Raw genomic sequence first — 26,280 nt, 5'->3', positions numbered from 1 at the left:
TGCCCGAGGTCAGACAGCCAGCACCAACCGGAGTAGATGCTCCCACTCTGGCCTCCTGATGCACCTGCCTGTTCTCCCTGTACAATGCAAGCTCTTTCTTTCATTCATCCATTCTTTCTTTCTTTCTTTTTTTTTGAGACAGGGTCTTGCTCTATAGCCCAGGTTGACCTTGAACTCAATATGTAGCCCAGGAAATCCTCCTGCCTCAGCCTCCCACAGTGCTGGAATTATAGGCCTGGCTCTTTATTTCTTATCTAACGGAATACAGGATAAAAGAGTGTTGCTACATTCCTGGAGGGGAAGAAGCATGCAGAGATCACAGAGATATACAGTCTACTACACTTTCAGATAAAAATACAGTTAAGGAAAAAGTAAAAAAAGATTCACCATTAGTGTTTCCCTTCACTTCTGGAAATACTTCTGTGTCATTGCTAACACTCAGTTGGGTTCCATGGGAAGTTCTAAATTTCCCAACTGTGACAACTACATTGTGATTATGAAAGAGAATGCCTCTACAGGAGATGCTCGCTACAAAAACAAAAAACGAAAAACTTCAGGGTGAAGAGTCATGATATCTGTGATTAACTGTTAAATAGTTTTGCAAAAAAATGTACACATACAAAGACAGAAGACAGAAGACAGAAAACATGATAAAACATTATTAATTGGTAAACCTACATGAGAGATACGCTAGTGACCACTGTACTACTATGGCAATTTTTCTGGATGTTTAAAGAGTTGAGAGAATGAAGTATTATTCTGAAGAGAACTACACAGGATTCATCAGACTTCCAAAGGGACTCCAGGCACAACCAAAGTAAAAACAAAAACCCCAAAATCCTATGCTCTAAACTACCTTTCAGCATTACCATTACCATTTATTTCAGCACCTTCCTGTCATATATCCTTATGCTACAGACATATAAATCATTAGCTTTTTCACATATCCCAGAGTTCCTTTCTTATATACCACCCACTGCCAAGATAATATAACCAAACCTTGTCCAAACATTATGAGTTTTTTAAAAATGTGGTGACTTTAAAGAAACCACTGACCAACGAAGCCATACCACAGAAAAAGTCACTGAAGATAGATCAGCTCAGCCCAGACACCTAAGAAGAGAGAAAAGCTTGTCTGAGTGAGTGGAGAGCTGGCAAAGGAAAAGTGCTGAAAGGCCTCCTAACAGTCGCTACCCAGCCCAAACCTGAGAGATAAAATGAAAATCTAGTCGGGTTCTTCTGGACTACCACGGCAGAAGAGGATGACCAAGGATTATTTACTGACAAAGTAAGTAAAAGACATTTTCTGAATGCCTGAATCTGATTAATCAGGGATATGCAAAAAAAGAAATAATGACCACACTGAATGCCCTGATTAAAAATATTCCAGATGCTGAAAAACTTATTGAATATTACGTATGTTTTATACATACTGAATCAATCACAAGCCCTACCGAAAATATTATCTCAATCTATGAGAAGACCGTTCTGGCAGGAGGCTCAGTCTATTGAAGAGATGCGACAGACAACTGTAGATATTATTAATGAAGAATTAAGAAAAAAGTAATTGTGGAGAAAATATTGAAGATGTTTATCAAACCACAGAACAAATCCAGGAAATTAACATTGAGGATACAGCAGTTAAGGGCCACAAAAACCAGAAATGGAGAATAAACATGCTAGAAATGTGGTGTCTGAATATTGCGAAAAACAGCAAGATGACAAAAGTTCCAACAGACAATTCTAAAACCCCTAATACAGAAAACAGATTGAGCTGCTTAATTAAATATAACGTATCTACTATACCGTACTTGCAAGTATAAAAAAGAAGATGCAACTTGATGAAACAAATTCTGTATTTAAAGAACTAAAGCTTCTAACACCAGTGAGACATTCTCCATGTCTTCAAGAGAAGACTGAAGTTGCCAGATATGAAGACCATTACCCTAGTGTGTCTTCACTGGACAGTTATCAGATTTAGGAGGTGAAACTGATTTTTTTTTTTATGCCCCTCAATATAGCACTGTGCCCTATGTACTCCAAAACTGATACCTTAGAGGAGAAATAAAATTCCAGAAGGGGGTAACGGTAATAGTTTTTATTATTCCCAGGGTGTTTTGTTTGTGTAGCTTCATATTTCCTTTGAACCTGGAGTTGGCCAACTATCTAAGTATTCACAGAAGCAATGTCCTACGTTGACATTCATGTCATAGGAGTTGTGTGGAAGACTAATCCAACCAGGTCAATCTCCACAGACTGAGTTTTCTTTAAAGTAAGTAAATTTTATAAGTTTGCTTATCATGTTCCTTAAATATAAACAGATTTATTATGATATTCACATTATTAAGTATAAGTAATGATGCATCAACAGAAAATGAGATTTTCTAGATGAAATTCGTATTACATGGACATGTTTCAAAAAAGTAGGATACATTTCCCTGCCTTTAAACAAATACTGAAAAAAAATTTTTGCCTTGATTTAATTAGTGTGAAAGTCAAAAGTTAGGGCTAACAGGTAGGCATGGTGGTGCATGCCTGTAATCCTAGCACTCAGAAGGCTGAGGCAGGAAGACTGTGAGTTCAAGGAAAGCCTGAGCTACTCAGTGAGACCCTGTATCAAAAACAAAACCAAAACACAAGAACTTGGGACAGGGAATAGAGCTCAGTGACAAAGTGCGTGCTTAGCATGCCTGAGGTCCTGTGTTCAATACCTAGCATCAAACAAACAAAAAAGTAAAAAATTATAATGTGTAGAGCTACTCCCTTAAGTATTAGGATATACAGGGTTTAGTTTGCTTTTCCACCAAACTCACGTTATTGAGACTGTTGCTCTATGCTGCACCCCTTGACCAGCCTATGGTTTTTCTGTCTCTTCCTCTACTGAAGTCTGTATCTGCTCTCTTTGCCTGTCTCTTGATTGTAACTGAGTTTGCAGAGAAGAATTGTTCCCTGGATACCCCATGTCTAACTGAGGTAGTTCTTGAAGTGTAAGAAAAAAAAAAAAAATGGAACCAAATTTAGTGGATATTCAAAACTTTAAATCTAATCTGAGTTTTTTGGTTTTGTATTTGCAGCTTGATTGATAATGATAAAATTTTAACTTTCATAACTTCATGTAATAGTTTATAAACTGTAATAGAGTTTGGGAAAGATCTATGTATTTACTGTCATTGTAGTTTAGGTAGCATTTCTAAAATAACCAATATTTATTCTCCATAACATAAAAACGTCACTGTTAAATCATGTCCACTGAAACATAGTTTTCTTCTCCCCACAAATAAATACCACTGGGTCCGGAGAGATAGCTCAGTGGCACAGCGCCTGCCTGGCAAGCGCAAGATCCTGAGTTCAATTCCAGGTACCAAAAAAACAAACAAAAAAAAACAAATAAATACCACCAATAAAACTGTTTCATAAGGTTCAAACTATACTTAAATGGCATACATCCTCTTATCAACTCTACAGTTTCAAATAAGTGAATACTAAAAGATCAGTTTAATAACTAATGTGAAATATGAATGTAAAGAACACATACTTAGTCTTATGTTCATTGCATTTGTATTTTTTTACTGTCCTGTGTTTTAAGAGTAGGACTTTTATTCTTAATATCTGTGTACATTATATGTATCCAATAAAAAAATCTGTATAATGAAAAAAATGTGACTTTGAGGTGGGATAGAGGGCTGTGGATTAAACTCAAGGCCTTCAAATGAACTATGTAGGGTTCCCACTCAGTTTCTGAGACTAGGCTCAAACTCACAATCCTCCTGCTTCAGCCTCTCAACAGTGCTAGGATTATGGGCTTGTGCCACCACACCCAGCCAAACATTACATATCGATACCAAACACTGAATCCAGAATTACCACATCCATGAAGCCTTCTCTGATCCTATTTTAATTAAAGAAAATGTTCTCCTCCTTTCCCTGAAATCCCAAACCTCAGTTTCTAACATCATATGTGGTAATTATTATGGATTATTTTGTAAAATATCTTCACAATATTTGAATTACCTACTATCAAATACCACCTCATGCTCTCCTCGGATATGAATCAAAGTGATAGACCAAGTGATTACATGGATAATGGTCACACAACATAATCTATATCATCTTTCTAATACTGTCAGTTTACTCAATATACTCAAAAACAGGAGTTAATTTTCAGAGAGCCTCAAGGTCATCTGGAGACACACATGACAGAGTACAAGAATTAAAACTCCAAAGACACTTCCAAAAAAGTGTCTACAGATCAGTTTCAACTAGGTCACAGAAAACATTAAGAATTTGACTTCTAATACCTGTTCTTGGTAATGAAATTCATTGTCCTCAATTTTCTGAATCTCTTCAAAAATTCTGTGAAAAACAGAAAGTGATAATTAGAATACTGTATAATTAAAATTTCTCACCAAAAGTAAAGGGACTGGCGGGGCGTGGTGGCGCACGCCTGTAATCCCAGCTCTCAGGAGGTTGAGGCAGAAGAATCGTGAGTTCCAGACCAGCCTGGGCTACAAAGTGAGCTCAACACCAGCCTGAACTGCACAGCGAGACCCTGTCTCAAAAAGGCAAATAAATAAATAAATAAATAAAGGGACTGGCGAAGTAAAACCTTAGGGTACACATACATGAAGAGGGATGAACATATACAGACAACAAAGGAAACAGAACAGAAAATAACTGAAAAACCATTCTGTAGGACAAATGCCGATTAGTGGCCTGAAGGCTAAACATGTAAGGATTGACTCTTGGCTGCATTCTAAGAAGTATTTATTACCTTTTTTCTGGGCCTAGCTTCTGCAGCATTTTTAAATACTGAAAGACGGTATGAGCAACCTGAAAACAAAACATCCTATTAGTCTTTGACATAAAATTATACCTAATATAAAAGAGAAACTCTATTTTCATTATTTACCTCATAGAAATGTTCATAACCCTCATCAGTAAGTGTGATAGAAATGCTGAACACTGAATAAGTAGAATTTTGCTCAAATCCTGTCTCACCATTTCCACCAAACAATGCAAGAGCCCAGCACCTATAGTTGGGAAAATTAATTCAATCAGTATTTCAACAATAAATAAATATTCAGATTAACAAAACAGACTATGTAAAATTAGGAAACCTTAACTTCTGATGTAAAAGTATACTTTGTAACAGTAAGTTTCAAAATACAAATTTTAAAAGCACGAAGCCTCCCAAAGAATTGTAGTACATTTAAGAATTAGAAGGAAATAATACTGTCTTTGTTTATAGCAAAGAGTAATAGATACTGCAACACAGTACAACATTCAATGAAGCCAAAGCAACTGCTGTAAAAGAGAACAGTACAAAATAGAATAGGGCTACTAGAAAGTTTCACTTATCATTTTTGATCTTGTCTCCTAGAAGAAGCCTTAGAATACATCCAATACATCCCCGTCTAGAATGTCAAATGATCTCTTTGAGACAATCAGTTAACCTACTTAAATTATCTAAGAAACGATAGTAGATGTTTTGGAAAAACTTAAATTAAGGGAAAAGGACACCAAAATGAATAATGTAAAATAAGAATGTGGAATAAAGTTCAGTAAAGGCTATGCACATCTCAAAGCATATTATTTACATATATATATATACACATACATATAAACATAGTAAATGGTATACACTCATTATCATTAGTTTATTCTTTTAAATAAGTCTGCCTCTCACTTTTCTTTGATTGTTCTGGAACTACTAATGTATTTTTTTAAATTTCTGAACTATCTTTTCATTTTCAAATTAATTAGTGTAGGAAAAAACATCAAACAAGGAATTAATATAATGTCCTACTCATAATCTTAAAGTTGTATTTCACTTATTTGGCTACAGTGACTTACACAGGTGCCTAAAAGAATCAGAAGACACTCTGTAACGCGGCTGCACGCACTGCTCACGGCCTTCCATTTTCAGTAAAACTGATTTATAGACTGAGGTTTCCATTAAAGTTCCCCTTTTTAGTTGAGAAAGCTAGGAAACCCACAACATTTAAGTAACTAACTTCTTTATTATTCAGTCAAATCCAGATTCCTGATGACAGCTAACCATTTTACATAATTCTGGAATTTATTAGTTTTATTTATGATTTTTAAAATTTTGTATAAACTTACTTCCAACAGGGGCAGAAAGTTAGCTTATAATGAAATACAAAACAGTCATTAAGATTACCTAGGTTATCAACAGGACTATTATTAAGCATTAAATTTGATTCTAGATCCCTAGTAGCTAAAGCAAAAGAATGTACCATTACTGCCCATTATTTTTTACACTGCTATAGTGAAAATACATAACAGTAGAATACTTGCTTTTTTCTGAGATAAGAAAGAATGCTGCCTTTCCCTTCATGTCCAACCAGCCAGGAGATATAATGAAGTGGTTTCACCCTTTAAAAAAATTTAAATGTCAGGAAAAAAAAAAAAAAAAAAAACACAGAAAATTTTACTGGTAAAACCATAATATTAAGTATATAAACTTATTCTCACAAAATCCACAAAATGTGAAATTCTCATTAATTTAATCAGAAAACAAAAAAATAGGGAAAGTGAGTGCAATTATTCTAAAATTTAAGGCCGCTATTTCTCTTAGACACTAAACTTATTTCCTTTCTTGATAAAATCTTTAAATTCTGTTTCACTCAAAAGAGAAATGATATAGATTCTGTATTATTTTAGAACCCAGTACAGATATGAGTCACTCTGTCTATGGACAAAAGCTTTATGGAAGTTTTCAGTACTATATCAGGGTGTACGGTAAAGCGACACGTGCTGCTCTAACAATTGAAAGGTCCAGCTTTTAGTTTAATTTTTTCCTTCAATACATAAGTAAGGACCCTGAGCATAAGACACAATGTCATCATAATTTTCTTCTTCTCTTCACTTGCCTAACTACAGTTTTCATGAGCTGGGAGTGGTGGCGCACACCTGTAATCCCAGGACTCAGGAGAGTGAGGCAGAGGACTGCAAGTTGAAGGACAGCCTGAGCTGCACAGCAAGATCCTCTCAAAAACCAAAAACAAACCAAAATTATTATGTAAGCCCAAAAGCAGTTTTGTGTTTAGGTTCTTTTTCTGGTTTTTAGTTTTTGTAGTATTGGGGATTAAATCCAGGGTCTTTTGTACTAGGTTTCATCTCAGCCCTTTTACTCTTTTATTTTACTTTTTTATTTTTGAGACATGGTCTTGCTAAATGGCTAGGTTGCCCACAGTGTGTTCAAACTCGCCATTCTTCAGCCTCAGGCTCCCAACGAGCTGGAATTACAGGAGTGTACCACCATCCCAGCAATTTATTAATTTATTTAGAGATAAAGAAGAGGACAGTCTCCTTATGTTGCCAAGATAGGCTTGAAATCTGACCTCAAACTATTCTCCTGCCTCAGCTTCTCTACTGGCTCGGACTATAAGCAGGTGGCACTGTGTCCAGCAAAATGTAGTAAATTCTTGAAAATTAAGACACAGTTTTATGGTTCCAACTGTTTAGCAATCCTCAAAGCCCACACTACACTGTTTGAAATGTAAATTGAATTACAGGTATACTAAGACTGGCAGAGAGGAATAGTTAATGAATGAGCCTAGCTAATTATATTTGCAAATGAATGAAACTTAACTGTACTTTATTTGATAACTCCAGAGAGATAAATACTGCTTCTTTTTTAAAAATGTCTCCCTACAAAAGCTAATTTAAGAGGAATTCACAATGATTCATATTTATCAAAAGAAACAAACCAGTCCACAAAAAAATAAAATTAAGGAAAGCAAAGAAATGTTAACAGTTTTTAGAAAACCCAGACCTGCCCTCCTCTCCTCTGCCCTCCCCTCCTCTTTTCTTCTCTCTTTTCTTTCCTCTCTCCCTAGCCAGCTATCTGCCTATCAGTACTGGGGACTTAACTCAGGACCTTCACACTAAATTACATCCCTAGGCCTTTATTTTTATTTTGAGGCAGTTTCATTAAGTCACTAAATTGCCCAGGCTGGGCTTGAACTTGCCATCCTTTTGCCTCAGACTTCTAGAGTGCTGAGATTATAGGCATATACCACGGTGCCCAGCGCCACTACCAAGTAAATTATATTTGTGTACTAAAATACTGAAGAAAATAATCACTAGAGTTAACACTTACACAAAATAATTTCAGATACTCAAGAAAGGTAGCAAATTATAAGAAAATTCTAGTTTTTATCCTCAAAGAGATAGTAAAAGACTTGGAAAATCTAGTAGTTAAGTCCCAGATTATCACCCCTGTACTTATAAATTCAAAAGCCCTATAGCCCATCCAGCATCCTTTAAAAATATGATTCTCACTCAGTATCTAATGAAGTAAATTTTCCCTTGAACTCTTACCTGTAATGTTGCTGTTGAGGGGGAAGTGCCCATGTGATGGTCAGAGCATGAATTTTTCTGATTGGAACAACTAAACAAAAATATTTTCCAGAAGAACAGATATAATAAGTGTTTCTATAATAACTTTTAAAAAAATTCAATATATTTCACCCTTTGATAAATAGAAGATTACATAAATGTAATGCTTATGTCAAATTGCCAATTTTCCAATTCGAACAATGCAAATTTTGTACATATTGTTTGACAAGTAGAAAGTGCATGGACAAAAGAACAATGAGAATATTAAATGCTGCTAAGGATGGACCCCTTCTTTTAAGACAGGATACAGGACTAGGAGTTAAGAGATTCACGGGAACAAATCCAACCCTACCACTACCTTGCTGCACGTGCTCATACAACCTAGAGAAAATCACCTGCCTTTAAATCTTTCGGAATCTCTCTTCTCAAATACACTGGGCTGAAGCCTAATAGTTATTACTGTATGATTCTACGATAGGAAATTGAAAGCCAGAAAGGAGAGAACAGAAAAGAAGGGGAGAGCAGAGACTGGCAACGAGGTAAAGGAGGAGAGAACACCTAAGGCAATTAGGAGAAAGAGAAAAAAAGTCAGTCTGCTGTGGTAAAAAGAAGAAACATGAATAGCAAATTAGGAATATTTCTGCAATATTCATATGGTAACTTTTAAAGTAAATTATAGTATAATCATGTGGTGGGTTCACGATATAGTTATTATAGATATCATATTAAATCTTTTAAAAGGAGAAGTATACATATTTTATAATCTTATTTTTATTTTCTTACTTGTTTTTTTTTTTTGTTTTTTCTCCGGTACCGGGAACCGAACTCACGACCTTGCGCTTGCCAGGCAGGCGCTTTGCCGCTGAGCTAAATCCCCAGCCCCTTCTTATTTTTATTTTCATTAGTACATGTTTACAGTACATCATGATTCTTTTATGTCAAGAAAATATACCCATAAAAAACCAGAAATTTGCCGAAAATGACTTCTCTTTCATGTAAAATTTAAGGGTAATTCCCCTTTTCCTTAATGGCTTTACTTTATGGTTCTCTTCATTTAACAAATATTGTTTCATAATGAAGGGAAAACAATTTCCAAAGTATTTTTCTCTTCTATTTTTCCTCCTTTAAAAATAAGAGCAGAGCAAGGATAAAATGAAATAGGAAGGAAGCAAACAAACAAACAAAAAAATCAAAGGAATGAGGGTACATCAGGGAGGAAGCATGAAAACATAGTCCCGTAACAGCAGGGAACCAGAACCAATCAATCTGCAGCCAATCAGTGAACTGCTACCTGTCACAAGTTCGTTCTCCACTGCCTATTTTCTTTCCAACACAACTGTATTTTCTGTTGTGTTCTCATTTTCAGAGAAAATTGACAGTCAAGTTTTAGAGAGCATGCTAAAGTTATTTTGAACAGTTTTAAATCTTAGGTTTACAAACCTCTATAAAGTCTGTTAAATGCTGGTGTGTCAAATGGATCCGTTAAATGGCCAAAGTTTGGTTTGGGTAAGCCACTGGAAATAAAACAAAAAACATTAAAATTTAATTGGCAAAAGCCTTTTATAAGCAGTATCACTGGGGTGTCTTAACAGATAACTTAGTCATTCTACATACTCCTGGCTGAAAAGCATTCTAGGCATGAGCAAATTGCTGGCAACAAGGCCATAAAATCTTAAACTACATACCCTATTCTTAAATCTCAGTCTCGATAATTAAAAAGCCTTTGCAACTTACAACAGATAGGGAACAATGTATTTGTCCACCCCAGTATTTACTACTTCTTATCAGCCCCACTCAATTTCAGTTCTGCGCCCCTGAAAGCTATGTCAAAAAGAAAAATTACACTACAGACAATACCTTAATTCAATAAACATATATGGAATGATTATTAGGTATATTGGGCACTGTAGTATTTTTAAGACTTGGCTCCTCCTTCCAGGAGTTTCTCATCTGGTTAAAGATATTAAAACGTGTGTGTGTGAGAGAGGCAGAGATACTGGGGAACCCAGTGCCTTCAAATGAACTACATTCACAGCCCTTTTTGAATTTATTTTGAGACAGACTCTTACTAGGTCACTAAGTAGCCAGCTGCCCAAGCTGGACTCAGACTTTCTTTCGTCTTTCTCAGGCTCCCAGACTGGGACGAGATCATAACTTTAATGCCTTATAAAAACATGGTCTCTGCAAACACTTTTAATTCTGTCTCATTAAGGAACCACAATTATTAGTGAATAATACTTAAGAAAATTTTTAAATGTTCAGTAGGCACTGACAGAACTTAATGAATTTTTTAAATATACCTCTGATTTTATTAGTAAAGATGGTTCCATCTGCCATCTGACAATTCTGTAATTCATACTTATAGAAAAACGCAAAAAATGTATAAAAAAACAAAAAAAGCTAAAACCCCCACAAATTTGGCATGGCTTTCATTATCCCTCCATATATAAAAAGTATTGCTAAGTATCCATGAAAACATATAAAGTCAAGATAATAATAACCAATCTGTTCTCTTAAACTATTCTAACATTTTAAGTTAATTTTTCTTTCATAAAGTTAAAATAACAATATATTACAATGATGAAACCAAAAAGGCCACTGATCTACTCAAGTGCTGCAAGAAAAAAAATCTGATTTCATTCAATTTACTAAAGTGGAAACTGGCAGGACTGTAAATAAAGACTTAATTGCTTCAAATTTAAATTTTTGTACTCTCTGTAACAAGTATGCAACAGTAAAGCATCTTTTACATGTTTGCATTATTCTGATGAACTTGAAATGGGCAAAAAAACATTTTAAAAGATCAACTATGTATCAAATAAATGGGGATTTTTACACCTTACGTAAAATCAGCCATCATCTATTTTGTTTGGTACTGAGCTACATCCTCAGGTTCCCACACACGCCTTTTTTTTTCCTGACAGGGTCTTGCTAAGTAGCTGAGTTGTTCAGGATGGGCTAAAATTTCAGTCCTCCTACCACAGCCTCCCAGAGTGCTAGGGTTACAGGTCCACACCACTATGCCCAGCTGAAGACAATTCTTTTATGGGGAAAAACAACACGCTCTAAACAATTTACTTAAAAAAAAAAAACAAAAAACCTTTCAAAACACAATCTGTTACGAGGCAGGGGGCAAAAATATTCTGTTCCTGAACATAGTATTTTCCTTTATATCATTTTCAAAAACCCTACATAGTAACAGAAAAGTTCTGAATAAATGCAAAACGAGACATAAATTCTTCAAAATTATTGCTTACTTAAAAGTTCATAGCCCATAAATTCTGAAATAAACTATGGAAATGGGTTCTTATCTTGATTTTCTCACTCAAAAACCCTGTGATTTTATTTAAGTTATTAAACCTCCTTAGGCCTTAATTTTATGACCTGCTTGAAAACAGAGCAAAAAAATTTGTTGGGACTCATACAAAAACATACAGTCTCTTTAATTCTGAAGGTTTATTATTTATAAAAGTAACTTACTTGTTTGGTATCTGAGAGAAGATTTCAGTCACCCACTTTTCCAAAGTATCCAATGTTTCTTGAAGGGGAGGGGGCAGAAAGGGACAAGAAATATTGTTATTTAAGGAAGAAATGTAAAGATTTTCTACAGATCTTTAGCTACAAAATAAAGTTATTTTACTATGGGAATTACTTGCAGCCCTTAACCTGTAATGATAAACAAAAAAAGTAAGAGCAGGTAAGAAAACCTTAAGATACATACAATTTTGTTAGACTCTGATTTCTCACTGATGAAGTCAGAAAAGAGACACAAGTAAAGAGAAAAAGAGAGTCATGGAGGGGCTGGGGATTTAGCTCAAATAGTGGCACAAATACCTGCCTGGCAAGCATGAGGTCCTGAGTTCAATTCCTGGTACCAGGGCAGGGGATTTAGCTCAGTGGTACAGTGCCTGCCCAGCTAGCGCAAGGTTGTGAGTTTGATTCCCGGTACAGGGAAAAAAAAAGAAAAAAGAAAAAAATTTCCTGGTACCAAAAAAAAAAAAAAAAAAAAAAAAAAAGAAAGTGATGGGGAGAAAGAGGAGGAGGGAGGGAAAAAAAAAAAAATAAAAAAAAAAAAAAAAAGGGGGTTTATTTAGGCTACTATGTACAGTCAAGAGGTAAGAATATGCCTACCATTTTCCTACACTCTTTCCACACTTTAAGAAGGCAGTGTCTGCCTGGCAAGTATGAGGCCCTGAGTTCAATTCCCAGTGCCAAAAAAAGAGAAGAGTTCTCCACAATAACCCAAACTATTCACCTCTCTTTTCAGCATCAATTAGTACTTTTATACTCCACTTGTATATATACTTGTCCATACTTTCACACACTACTATACTGTGAGGCTTCACCCTTTATGTTTTCTTAGTTTTCATGGCTGTATAGTTTATATATTCTAAACTTTGATTCTTACTCATATTTCATATGAAATTCTGAAATTTCTAGTAAAACACAAAATCTAAATGAAAAAGGAAATCACTGGATTATTTGTTCCTTCCATAAGCAAATGCATTTCACTGATTAGAAGCCCAGGGGTATAGCACAATGGAAGAGTACATGCACAAAATGTGAGTTTCTAAGTTCAATCTCTACCCACCTGAAAGATACAAGATGCAAATTAGTGTAATCAGGTATTGAATTTATTCTTTACTATTCATACAGATCGGGGAGTTCTAAATAGCACTAAAAATGCTGAAGCTCCAAAAACTGATGGAATTAGATAGTATATGGTTTACTGAAACTCTATGCCTTATTTTAAAAATCTGCAGTAAGTATTAATAAGCTCTTGTACTGGTTATTGCTGAGGAAGAGAATGCAAAACAAACAGAATCTAGTTGAAGAAAAATGCAGGTTCATGAAGTAATTTGGAACACAAATAATTAAAAGTCATAAGTTAATTTACATACCAAGCATGGGATTTCCATTTTAAGAAGTGTAAAATTAATATAGAAGTAAATTTGTAGTTTGAACAGAAGAATCATATCATATCGATAACTTTATGGTCAAATCAAACTGAACTGGACTAATTTTGATCAAAAATGAAAAAATGTTTATACATAATTGCTAAATCACTTTTGATTTTAATTTTTATAATGTATAAAATTCTAGAAAAAGAATAACATGAGGGTAAAAGGGTTCACTTTTCAAAAAGAAATGTGTAAACTATGACTTTGAAAACCTCTTTAAAGAGATTAAAATACAAAGTAAACACAAGAAAGCTACATGGGTTTTTTAATGATAGGAAAAAAAAAAGAACTCACATGAGTTACTAAAGGAGTAGAGTTATATATTCATCAATCTTTTGTTACTTCTGTCATTGTGACTATAATTAATCTTAATTAAAATGGCATTTTACAGGCACTTACATAAGGATGAGCAGCAAACCTGTCCTGGAAGTTTATATACAATGTAGCTTAATGTAAATACAGAGGTACAGAGGCATCAGGCTGTGGCTTAGAAAGACCAATTCATAAATCCAGTATAGCGCCATGTGCCTGCAGTGCCAACCACTTAGGATGGTGAGGCAGAAGACAGCTTGAGCTGAGTAGTTCAAGGCCAACTGGGCAAGAGAGTAAGACCCCATTCAAAAAACAAAAAGCTGGACGCGGTAGTCACACCTGTAATCCCAGCACTCATAAGGTAGAGATACGAGGTTCATGGTAAGTTAAAGGCCAGTCTGAACCACAAAGTAAGACCTTGCCTTAAAAAAATAAATAAAATAAGACCTGTTTTGTTTTTTATTAAGATAGGGTCTCATTATATAGTGCAGACGAGCCTTGAACTTGCTAGACAGCCAAGGTAACCCTTGTCCTCATGATCCTCCTGTCTCAGCCTCCCAAATTCTGGGACTACAGCCATGTGCCACCATATTCAGCTAGATAAACCTGTTTCTAAAAGGAAAACCAGAATTTTTTGCAGATATATATATATATATATAAATTCTGCATATGTACATATACATACACATACGTATAGCGTGTATGTGTGTGTTATTGAGGATTTAACCCAGTGTCTTCAGAGCTATATTCCCACCCCATTTTTATTTTGAGATAACAGTCTAAATTGCTAGCCCAGGCTGGACTCAAAGTTAATAATTCTCCTGCCTCCATCTCTCAGAGTACTGAGATTATAGGAGTTCACCACCATGACCAGGTCTGTGTAACTTTTAACTCTCCCAAAATAATAGCCTGTTGTTGACAGAAGCCCTACCAAGAACTGAAACTGTTTATTAACAAATAGTTCGTATTTTACATGTGTTATATGCAGTGAAAAATACCTGAGAATAATGAGCGATCTTTTTTACTGGAAAAATGTAATATACTGGGAGACAACTGCTCACATAATTAGTACCACAGTATTTTTAAGCAAGTAGTCACCAACACCTGAGTTTATTGCACAGCAACAGGAGGCAGATATGAAAGTACCACAGTAGTGCTGAAGATACTACAATGAGTTTTATGCATTTCTGCCTTAACACGGCATCTTTATTTACATTTACTCACATTTCTACTGTGAAAGACAGCATATATGGCCTGCATGTGAGCACGAGTTTTTTGTTTTGTTTTGCTGCAATACTGGGGATTGAATTCAGGGCCCTACCCATGCTAGGCAAGTGCTCTACTTCTGAACTACATCCTGAACCTTTTTGACTTATTTTGAGATTAGGTCTCGCCCAGCTAACCTCAAATTTAAAATCCTCCTGCCTCGGCTCCTTAGGAGCTACGCCATTGCGCCTGGCTGCAAGTTTTGATAAATTTAAAATTTTTTGTAATAAACTTGTACATATTTTATATGGTAAATCAAAGACAATGATCTACAGATATCTTATAATTCATGATATACATTTTTCTTAATTTTCTTGATATTTCTAGGCTACATATTTTATCTGTTTTTTAAACTATTACAAATCTCAAAAAAAAAAAAAAAAAAGCTATATAAGTGGACCCATGCATTGCAGACTCTGTTGTTCAGAGTAACTCTAATGGCAATAGTAGATGATGTTACCTTTGGACTGAACAACTAAAGTCATATAATGAGCAGAGTAGTAACGCATCCAGAATTCTCTCAATCTAGCATGTGTATCAATATTATTCTTTTTTGGTTCATGCTTGAGAGTCTCAGCATTTCCTGTAAAAAGATGAAAAAAATAATACACTAATATTTTAGGATATACTGAATAGTATTATAGAGGTAACTAAATTCACTGAGTAACTAAATTAAATGTCCTCTGCACCAACAATGCAATGTTCTCCTATTTTACTTGACTCTTTATGAAATATCCCAAGTGACTCAAGAATATTGAACTAGTATGTAATAGTGGTATTACGCAAAAATCATAAGAAACAATTCTGAAGTACATTTTAATATATAAGGATTTTATCCCTGGTTGGGAACTACCCAAGTTTCCTTGCTTAATAGTCTAGTAATTAATTCAGGTTTTCTCTCTGCATTATTTCATTAACATTCTGCCTAGTTATTAAAAATAAATAAAGCCAGGATGTATATAAACAGTATAAAATACAGAGGGAAGCAAAATGCCCCTGAATAAAGTGTACTTTAGATCAACTCTTAACAGTTTCTACTCTTGGCCATAAGATTAATATTAAGCTACAACTGAACGTCACCATCAATAAAAAGCCATTATGAAAAACTGACACAAGTAAAACAAAATTAGGTCACTATTTAAAAACTGTTAAAGGACCAGGGATATAGCTCAGTGGCACAGTGCCATTCCCTAGTCTCTGCTGATAAATAGACATGTCAGGTTGGGCTAGAGCACAAACTATACAATCAGATAAGCAGATATTCAAATCTTTCATCCATTACATACTACCTATATGACTTAAGCAAAGCAGATAATTTTCCTGAGCCTGTTTATCTTTAAATGGAGATGATAGTGATACCTATTTAACTGTTAGGTGCTCTCCTTGCTATATCCAATGTTACAGAACCAAATGCAAGCATAATTTGAAAAGCTATCAGCTTTGCTAAAAGATAAAGTATTCTTAACTATTCTAGAGCTTTAATTTTTATTTCTTTATAATTTTTATTTCTTTATCAGAGTTTTTTGTTCTTAGTCTTACATCAAAGATGAAATAAGATGAATTATTTAGTATCTTACCCCAAAAAAACTTCCCCATAGGATGTCCAGGTCTAGCAAGGCTGCCAAACAACATTTCCTTTCTGTTTGCATCAGAAGGTCTTGCAAGTTGATATTCTGTCAATTTTAAAGAAACACCTTTAATATAATAAAATTCCAGTATCTGCTTTGTCTAGAAATTCAAGCTTACAGAAAATAAGGAAGTAACAAAAATTAACTTTATAAATCATAAGACTGAAGTTGGGAACTCAAGGACCTAGGTTTAGTTCTATCATTTAATTTGGTACTTTGGGTAAATCAATCAATTTCCCAGAATTTTTCTCTTATTTTTCAAATGAAACAAAGATAATTAATGATCCAAAGGTTTCAGCTCTAGGTTTCTATGTCCAAGAATTTACTAAAGAAAGCACTAATAAAATGTTACATCATATTCTTTCTGTCTGATAATGTAGTGTCGTATATCACTAAATTTCCCCCAAAGCCAAATGTGTTGGTAATAAAGTATGGTTCTTAAAAACAATTACTTTGAAGTCAGAAATATCTTAACTAGTGCTAAAGGCTGAATATGTATGTTCCCCTGAAATGCATACGTTCAAACCTAATCCTCAATGTAAAGGTTTTTGAAGGTGAGCTTCTGGGAGCTGCTTAGCTCATGAGGTGCTCTTCATGAATAAGATTATAAAAGACACCACAGAGAGCTTCCTCCCTTGTTCTGCCATATGAGAACACAGGGCAAAGCTGGACACCTACAAAGTAGGAAGCAGACCCTCACTAGAAACAAATCCAGTGGCACTTTGACCTTGGACTTCTCAGCCTCCAGAACTGTGAGAAATAAACTTCAGTTGTTTATCAGTCACCCAGTCTACGGCATTCTGTTACAGTAGTGCAAACAGACTAAGATAGCTAGGATTCTAGTTTTGTCAGTAACTAAGCTGTACAACCTTGAAGTTACCTAACTTTGATTACAAAGTGCAGCCTTGAGGAGGCTACCTACTTCTTTGATTCCACTTCTGCATCTACACTTACCCAGCATGTGCAAGGCTCTGGGTTCCATCCTCAGCACACAAAAATAAATAACCCACTTTTGCATCTATGAATTTAGTACCTACACTCTTATGATTCTTATACAGATTAAGTAAGATATATTCTTTCAAAAAATATTTTACTGAATACTTGCTATGTGTCAGTGTCATGGTTTGTGTCTAGATGTCTCCCCAGTCATGGGGTGGGCTTCTAGTTTATGATTGATCCATGGTCTAATGTTGGGATTACGGGTATAAGTGCTACATCTGCCATGGGGCGGGTAGTTTGGGTACAATATAAGGGCGGGAAAGAGACTTGCTTGCTTGTCCTCCCTTTTTGCTGTTATTGCTTTTGCCGTTTCCTGCTGCCATAAACTGTTGCCCTCTGCCATATGCCACTCTGCCATGGAGCCAGCTGAGTATGGACTGAAACGTCCACAAACTGTTGAACTAAATAAACTTTTCCTTTCTTAATATTTGGGGTCAGGTAGTGTGTCTTAGCAATGAGGGAAAAGTAACCAAGACAAATTAGGCACTACCAAAATAGCTTTTGGAGGTAGCAAGGTAATAACTGGAGCCAAGGTCCTACGCTCAAGGAGTTTACATTCTAATAGAGACAAGCTATAAGCAAACTAAGAGATTTTAACATAAGGTCAACTAAGAATGAGTGTGATGAAAAGAAGCTTCTCAAAATTAAAAGAAACAGTCCAAAATAATATTAAATATATTACCCTACTCAGGGTTTTCATTTCTTCAACCATAAATATATAACTATTTCTATAACTAACAAATTCAAGCCACAAAGCACCTACAGATATGTAACAAGCAATAAAAATCAAACCATACATTAGAACAGTATAGTTAAAATGAAGCCACAGACAGAGAGAATGTGAGCTTTTAAAGTTTTAAGACCTAGCATTAGCTTTACAAATTAGATTTCTATCTTGTAAAAGCTCAGCTACTATGGTAAAACCCTAAACAAATTAATAAGCTAAAAGGAACCATCCTTTTGATTTATTTCAATTCTATCCCAAATAGAACATTTATTGACTTCAGGAATAAACATGATCCATCTATTTCAATACTGCATTTAAGATACAAAGATAAAGCCAAGTGTTGTGGCACAGCCCTGTCGTCTCAGCACTTAGGATCCTGAGCCAGAAGAATCACAGGTTTGGGCCAGTCAAGGCTATAACAGTGAGCTCGTGGTCAGCCTGAGCTACATAATGAGACCCTGACTGGGGAAAAAAAAAAGGACAAAATGGCTTAGTGAAAAAGAATAATAAATGTGCTAAGTAACTATTTCAATGAGAGAAAAAAATGGTAGTAAGACATAATCGTTTTTTTTACCACTGTCAACAGCCTCAACTTCACGGTCAATTGCATCTCTGATCATCAGTGGATGAATAAAGAATTGAGCCCATCTGAAAAACAAAAGAAAGTAAGCATTTTTTGTTTTGTTCAGCTTCTTCAATGTCTTTTTTTAATTAAAAAGTGTTACCAAATTGGATGGACATTTAGTTCAGTCATGAAAAGGTACTAGATTTTGTCAAATGCTTTTTCTATCTATAGAGAATAATGAGATTTATATACTCTATTACAATAACATACCATATTGACTTTTCACATGGCTAACTTGCATTCTTGGGATAAAACCAACTTGGTCATAGTGCACAACTCTTTTTACATGCTGCCAGATTCAGACTTGGGGGTGCATCCGCCTTTGCACTTTTGTATCTAAATTCATAAAGGGCTACTGACCCTTGGTTTTCTTTTCTTGTGGTAACACTGTCTGCTTCTGGTATCAGAGGATAACACTGGTTTAATAGAACAAGCTAGGAAGAGTATTCTATTTTTCAGAAGTTTATGAAATATTAATGTTAATTCTTTAAACATTTGATAGAATTCATCACGAAGCCATCGGGGCTAAAATTTCTTTTGGAAAGTTTTTCATTATTAATACAATCTGTTATTACAGACCCATTCAGGGATGTCTTGAGACAATATTGTATCTCTCAAGTAATTTATTCATTTCATTGGGGTTATCTAATTTGTTGGAATATAATTGTCCACGGTATAACCTTATAGCCCTTGTTATTTGGGTAAGATTGGTAGTAATGTCCCTTCTCTCACACTTGATTTATATCAACTGAGACCTTTTTTTCTTGGTCAATCTAAGTTGAAAGTTTGTCAGTTTTGTTGATCTTTAAAAATAATTTTGATTTTGTTAATTTTCTCTGTATTTACTTTGGGTTTTTTTTGTTGTTGTTTTGTTTTATTTTAAGACAAGATCTCACTATGTAGTTTAGGCTGGCCTCAACCTCATGGTAATCTTTCTGCCTTAGTTTCCTGAGGGCTGAGATTACAGGTATCCGTTACCACATGCAGCTTCTCTGTTGCATTTCTATTTCCTGTTTTCATTTATTTCCACTATGCTTTTTATTATGTCCCTCCTTCTGCTTGCTATGGGTTTAGTTTGCGCTTTTGAGTCTAAGACTGTTGTCTTAATCTTCTATATCCATATATATATATTTTTTGTTTGTTTGTTTGTTTGTTTTTGGTCTTTTTGCAACAGGGTCTCACTATGCAGTTCAGGCTGGCCTTGAGCTCACTCTGTAGCCCAGGCTGTTCTCCAACTCACAATCACCCTGCCTCAGCCTCCCGAGTGCTGGGATTACAGGCTTGCACCACCACACCTGGCCCTTTTTCTATATTCTTATAAAGATTTTCTTGCTGGATATGGCAGTGCATACCTGTAATACACTAGGGAGGCTGAGGCAGGAGGAGGCCAACATGGGCTACACAGTGAGTTCAAGTCTAGCCTGAACTACATAGTGAGACCCTGTATCACAAAGAAAGAAAGACAGAGAGAGAGAGAGAGAGAGAAAAAAAAAGGAAGAAAAAGAGGAGAGGAGAAGAGAGGAGAGGAGAGGAGAAAAAAGAAAAAAGAAAAGAAAAGGAAGAAAGGAGAGAGAGAGCAGGAAGGCAGGCAGGAAAGAGGACAGGGACAGGGACAGGGACAGGGACAGGAAGGGAAGGGAAGGGAGGATAGGTATTTTCTAATGATTATCAATTACTGAGAAAGGTGTACTAAATCTCCCACTATGTTTGGTTAATTGTGCATTTCTTCTTACATTTGTTTCTGCTTTATTTATATTCTCTTTACTGTCTACTATTTACAGCATGAATTTATGATCTGATATTCTCATTAATTTTTCATATAAGTAGCATTTGCCTTATAAATTCTGGATTTTCTTTAAGCAGAAGAAAATGTGTGAGGCGTTATTTTTATTTGCTAAAGCACTTCTTAGACCAAAACTGTTTGTAGTAACCCAAGTTTCTTAACTAATATCAAATTCCACCATCTCTGAGATAGCTAGCTTTTATTCAACTTGCCTTCTGCTTAAAATTTCTTCATGTAAAGACCTATTTTGATTTTGTCAACTTTAGGAGCTAAGAACTGTGAAACAAAAACAGACATACAGTTGCAGGTTCAGGTCTCTTCTCAAAGTATTCCTGATCTTCTCTTCAATTTACAAACAAAATCCTGGGCATATTTACACTGCCTTCTTTAGATATCTCTCTAGTCTTTTGTTATTTTGGCATTAAAGGTTACAAAGAAGTATAAATTGTGTCCATTTTAATAAAATTTTGGCATTCTTTTAGCCTAAGAATTGTTGATTTAGGGCTTTAGGAACAGAAATATTGAAATACTGAAATTAATGGCAATATACTTTTAATATATAAGAATTTACACAAAAGATTTTTACAGATAAAATTAATCTCTTAAGGATGGCCATATTTTAGGAAAATTTAACATCTGTTAGGAATTGAAAAATTTCTGATTGTCTTTTTATTTTATGGTAATGTCTGCTATACAGGTATTGCACTGATTCAATAAATATCTGTGTTTCAAATTCTTGAACTATAATATATCAAAAAAATAGACAAAAATCTTGATACTGGCTGAACTCAAGACTTCCTCCCTTTTTTTCCACTTTAATTATACATTTATCTGGATTTTGATATGAAGTGATTCCTTTTCTTCCATTGTGGACTTTGCTGTATAACAACCTTGTGATATCAAAACTCTACTACTAGCCTGATATAGACTTTCTAGAAGTTTTACAATGAGTATCAAAAGATTTTTTTTAAATGTCCTAAAAATATACCTAGCAATTTTACTTACTGGAACTTAAGAAAAGACATACCTAAGGATGTATTATCAGAGCTTAAGATATTTACCATAGCATTACAGTAGTAGAAAACTGTTAACAACTATTCAAGAATAGGTTAACTGGTCAAACAGATTAAGGTACAGTATTTCTATACAATGTAACTAATACACAATCATGTAAAATAGCTTATAAATTATATAATCATAAATGAAAATTATACAATTATATGTTATAGAAATATAGGTTATAAGAGGGTATGAATCATATGATTTCACATAAAAATATGTATTTGGTTGTACGTAGCTATTTAACCAAAATGCTAACTGCCTATTTCTAAATGGTAAAATTAGAAGCAATCCTTCTGTTTTTCCACATTTTCTACTAAATTAGAAAACTATATGGAATATTTACGAAATTTAAAAGATGTTTAAGAGTTTTAGTTCAATCTTTAACACAAAAGCCAAATAGTTAAAGCAAGAGTCAACACATATTTAATAGTTTATTTTTTTTCCAAAGAAAGTATTTGGGCAATTCTATAGAATTAGAATACTCCTTGAAATGAAATATTTAAAAAACATCCAATGTTTCAATTTGTAACACGTTACTAGATAATGAAAATAAAAATATACTTTGATTTGTTACCTATCCAAAGCTTCCTTGAAGTATTTTCTCTGGACATCAAACTGAAAGACTGTCCGCTCACAATCAGTTGAGGCATTGTCACTGCCTCCATGTTTCTTTAGGAAGGCATCGAATCCATTCTCATCTGGATATTTCAAGCTACCCATGAATACCACTTCGTGACAAAAACAGAAAGTTATACACAAAAAGATATGGATGGTATTTTTATTATCAAAGTATTGTTTTTGCAGTACTGGGAGTTGAACCAAAAGTCTTCACATTGGGCAATACATCTCCAGATCTTTAATTCTGAGCCAGGGTCTCACTAAGTCACTAACTAGCCCAGACTGAGCTAAAACTTATAATTTTATTCTGCCTTAGTCTCCCAGAGTGCTAGGATTCTTAGTGTGTACCATCATACCCCACTTGAACTTTCTTGTGTATAGAAAAACTAGAAGAAAGTATGCCCAATTAACCAAATTAACAATAGCTATGTCTGGTTAATACTTTCTTTATTAGACTGCTGCTTTCACAATGTTCTATCATGCTCAAATTTTACTTTTACACCAAGAAAAACTAAGCACTTATATTTAAGACAAAGACATGCATAACTTATAAAAATGTTAAAACTTAAACATAAGCATGTATGCAATTAACTGCTGTCACGAAAACTCATAAGGTGGGAAATTAACCTTTAAATAACTTAGAAAAATATTTTCTAAATGAGTAATTCAGAAAAAATACAGACATATATTAGCGACCATGTAACATCCACATAGGTTTTATTTAGCTACATCCATAATTAAAACTGAAACTTTCTATTTTGTTTTGTTTTCATATTGATCATGCCTTTTTATTTTTCTGTGTTTCTAATGTTCCATGTTTCTGAGCCATGTTCACTGTAAATCAAATGCCCCAGAAAAGGTTAGGCAATTTCTAGACAATGGTAATCATCATCTAGTTTTTTGGCTTTACCATACCTGAGTAACAATGCCTATATTTTAAAACAGATTTCATTCTAATCCTCAATATAAGTACATTTAAGGAGATTAAAAAGTTTCCCCCATGTTATTCATAAATCAGAAGTCACCTCAGCTTTTCTCTTTTGAAATATACAGTAAAACCTTGGATGGCAAATAACTTGTTCTGCGAGTGTTTCACAAGATGAGTGAACGTTTCTAATAAATTATAACTCAATAAACAAGCATATAATATTAGTACATAATGCCAAACATATGATTGCAACTGAGCCAATGGTTCCTCCCTCCCTCCTCCCCTCTCTCTGCAGGATTGTGGATGATCATCTCCTGACAGCAAGAGGTTTTGAAGCTCTTGTCTCCAGACCAGGAAAAACCCCTCACTTCAAATGAAATCAGAGAAAAGTACCATCTGATTAACTATGTAGCAGAGTGACGAAACTGTTTAACAGCAACACAGTGTCACACTTCCATGTAATCTTCAAAAGGAGGCAAAAGCACATGTCTCTGAATAGGTCCCTTGTTAAAGTTGCATGAAAGAAGATTCCACTGAGCCAACAGGCAGTAGTGATTCCATTAGTGATAATGAAAGTCGTCCTACGTAGTAACCTTGCTCTCTCATCTCCTTCACACCAGCCAGGAAGGTTTTCAAAGGAGCAAGTTAATATGTTTATTTTTCTTTATATTTTGTATTTTCCTTATTATTTTGTATTATAGTATTATACTCATTTTTATATGATTATTTTGGGGTTGTGGAGTGAATCATCTCCGATTCCATTATTTCTTAAGGGGAATTCACTTTGCTATTACAAGTATGTTTCCAGAATGAATTATGTTTGCAAAGATTTTACTGTGTATCATATTTCTATCAAACACATATTTTTGAAATCAATTCATGCATATTTGGAGAAAAAAAATCACTTGGCAGTGATATTTTACAAGATCTTACTGTGCTCCAAAAAGTGCGCCAGCCCAGGCAGGTCATCTGGATCAGCAAAACTCCCAACTCCAACACAAAGAGCCGCTGCAGACTGGAATAAGGAAAACACATACAAACAGTAGAGTCAATCTTAAAGGAATATATTAGCATCTCCTCTTAAGGATTCATCTGGAGATGAAGTTTTCCAATAGGAAACTAACAAAATTCTTTCCCTGAGAATCAGGAGGAGCAGCAAAGTGAAACTCACCAGAACTGTGTCAGTTTCACCCTGCTGCTCCTCCACGTGCCATCCTGCCAAATGCTGAACAGGTGCAGACCTAAGGAAAAAAGCAGAAACAGACAGAAAAAAGAAAAAAAAAAAGAGACGGACTGGCCAGCCCACCCAAATCTGTCAGAATTTCAAAATTCTGAACCAAGTTTGTTCCTTGAATTATCAGATTTTGGAAATCTGCAAAATTAACATATTTACGTAGATGAAAGATCTCCAAGCAATTAAAACTTCTGTGTTCAGTAACTAGATGTGAAATCTCTCAATGTTACTCAGTTTTATTTTTATTAAAATAGGGAATAAAATAACATTTTAGAAAAATATCCAACAAAAATAATAAAGATAAAATATTTAGCTATTAAAAAGCTATAGAACTAGACTTTAAAGAGGCTTTTTAGTTCTTCACTTCTTACTGAACATATATAGCATACATACTTATCAGGCTACCTTCTCCCAGTGCCTCAGGAAAATTGGTTTTTAACAAAATAGATGACCATGATGTACACCAAACCCTGCACTTAAAATGACTGGGGCACACCATTATGTCATTATAAGTTAAAGGACAGAAAAAGTCAATTTGAATACTTGAAGATATGATGGTGAATACCTAGTTTCCCAAATTTTATAAATGTCAATTCATCAGGCTAATCCATTTGGTGAAACAGATTGTTTTGATAAAGTTATCCTCTTAGGAAAAAAACTTCTAGAAAAAACAGGGAGTATCTGGTATACAATCTAACTATATATCAGAAAATCAAAGTATGTTTCTGGAAGAACCAAACAGCCTCATTTGATTCTACATATCTCACGTTGAAAACTTTGGCACATAAACTCAGTTAAAACATGGAGGAATATTCACTGCTTCAAACCATAGTCTAACCTGTTCTGTGATGTTTAATAGGTGCCTAACCTGCTTTCAGCTCCAACTACCCCATAAAGATTTCTTGTCTTGACCAGCAGGGTTGAAGACATTTTTGAATAAGATGACTTAAACCACAGTCTATCAGTCAGCTTTGACCACAGCAAAAACAGGTTCTGCGATTGCTAGAAAAGAAATTCATACTTGAGAATTTTCTACCCAAGAAATTCATACTTGAGAAATTCATATGTGAGAATTGAATTAAGAATGCCCTGAACAAATAATTCAGTATATATATACTTAAATTTCAATCTTATTAATTTATCAAACTTTTAGATCATGAACAACTTTTAAATGGGAAAAACTGGAGGAAAACTTAAAAAGATATTTCAGAAAAGTGATTAGGTAAGGGTTTACCAAAAAAAAAAAAAAACCCCTATCAGTTATTCTGCTACTTCCTTTATTAGGTTTATATTTCTCAAATAAATATTAAATCATAAAAGTGTTTTATAATGCATACTACTCTTAAGGAATCTCTTACCTAGACTACTCTATTCTGTTTCCTTTTCCAGATACTTATTCATTCAATGAACATAAACTATCTTCCAGTTTATGGAATGATACATTCTTTCCTTTCACTAGGGTACTCACTGATTCTGAATCAAAATGATTTCACCTCTCCAAAGCACAATTACCTTATCAGTTAATAAAAGACACAAAGAAGGCCAAAGCACAGGGAAAAGCTTCTTAGAGAAAGAAATTTCTTAAGACAGAAATTTCTTATAGACATAAAATACAGAAAGACTGCATAGGAAGACCCTGTCTCAAAAAAAAAGAAAAGAAAAGAAAAGAATATATAGAAAGGAGGGGCTGGGGATTTAGCTCAGTGGCAAAAGCGCCTGCCTGGCATGTGCAAGGTCGTGAGTTCGGTTCCCGGTACCGGAGAAAAACCAAAA

General features: G+C 34.6%; 1 protein-coding gene and 1 pseudogene across 2 annotated transcripts in view; one reads left to right on the top strand and one right to left on the bottom strand.

Annotated features, from left to right (window-relative positions):
• Positions 1 to 26,280, bottom strand: part of Nrd1 (nardilysin (N-arginine dibasic convertase)) — a 75,287-nt gene that overhangs the window by 21,519 nt on the left and 27,488 nt on the right. Inside the window, exons 3-16 of one of the 2 annotated variants that reach the window (XM_005398598.2) lie at positions 25,376 to 25,509; positions 24,445 to 24,514; positions 24,207 to 24,288; positions 22,302 to 22,455; positions 18,832 to 18,905; positions 16,481 to 16,576; positions 15,364 to 15,486; positions 11,845 to 11,902; positions 9,805 to 9,878; positions 8,347 to 8,416; positions 6,319 to 6,396; positions 4,910 to 5,030; positions 4,772 to 4,830; positions 4,299 to 4,353 (exon numbers count right to left, since the gene is read on the bottom strand). In XM_005398598.2, the coding sequence (XP_005398655.1) occupies positions 4,299 to 4,353; positions 4,772 to 4,830; positions 4,910 to 5,030; positions 6,319 to 6,396; positions 8,347 to 8,416; positions 9,805 to 9,878; positions 11,845 to 11,902; positions 15,364 to 15,486; positions 16,481 to 16,576; positions 18,832 to 18,905; positions 22,302 to 22,455; positions 24,207 to 24,288; positions 24,445 to 24,514; positions 25,376 to 25,509 (1,248 nt within the window). The remainder of the gene's footprint in view (positions 1 to 4,298; positions 4,354 to 4,771; positions 4,831 to 4,909; positions 5,031 to 6,318; positions 6,397 to 8,346; positions 8,417 to 9,804; positions 9,879 to 11,844; positions 11,903 to 15,363; positions 15,487 to 16,480; positions 16,577 to 18,831; positions 18,906 to 22,301; positions 22,456 to 24,206; positions 24,289 to 24,444; positions 24,515 to 25,375; positions 25,510 to 26,280) is intronic. The other variant, XM_005398599.2, reaches the window with a different exon arrangement.
• LOC106150075 lies at positions 507 to 2,305 on the top strand (annotated as a pseudogene).

The sequence above is a fragment of the Chinchilla lanigera genome, unplaced genomic scaffold (genome assembly GCF_000276665.1).
Source record: "Chinchilla lanigera isolate Chin_1 unplaced genomic scaffold, ChiLan1.0 scaffold00063, whole genome shotgun sequence".
Taxonomy (NCBI): domain Eukaryota; kingdom Metazoa; phylum Chordata; class Mammalia; order Rodentia; family Chinchillidae; genus Chinchilla; species Chinchilla lanigera.
The sequence above is the reverse complement of the archived record's forward strand: the minus strand, read 5'-3'. Positions and strand labels throughout refer to the sequence as shown.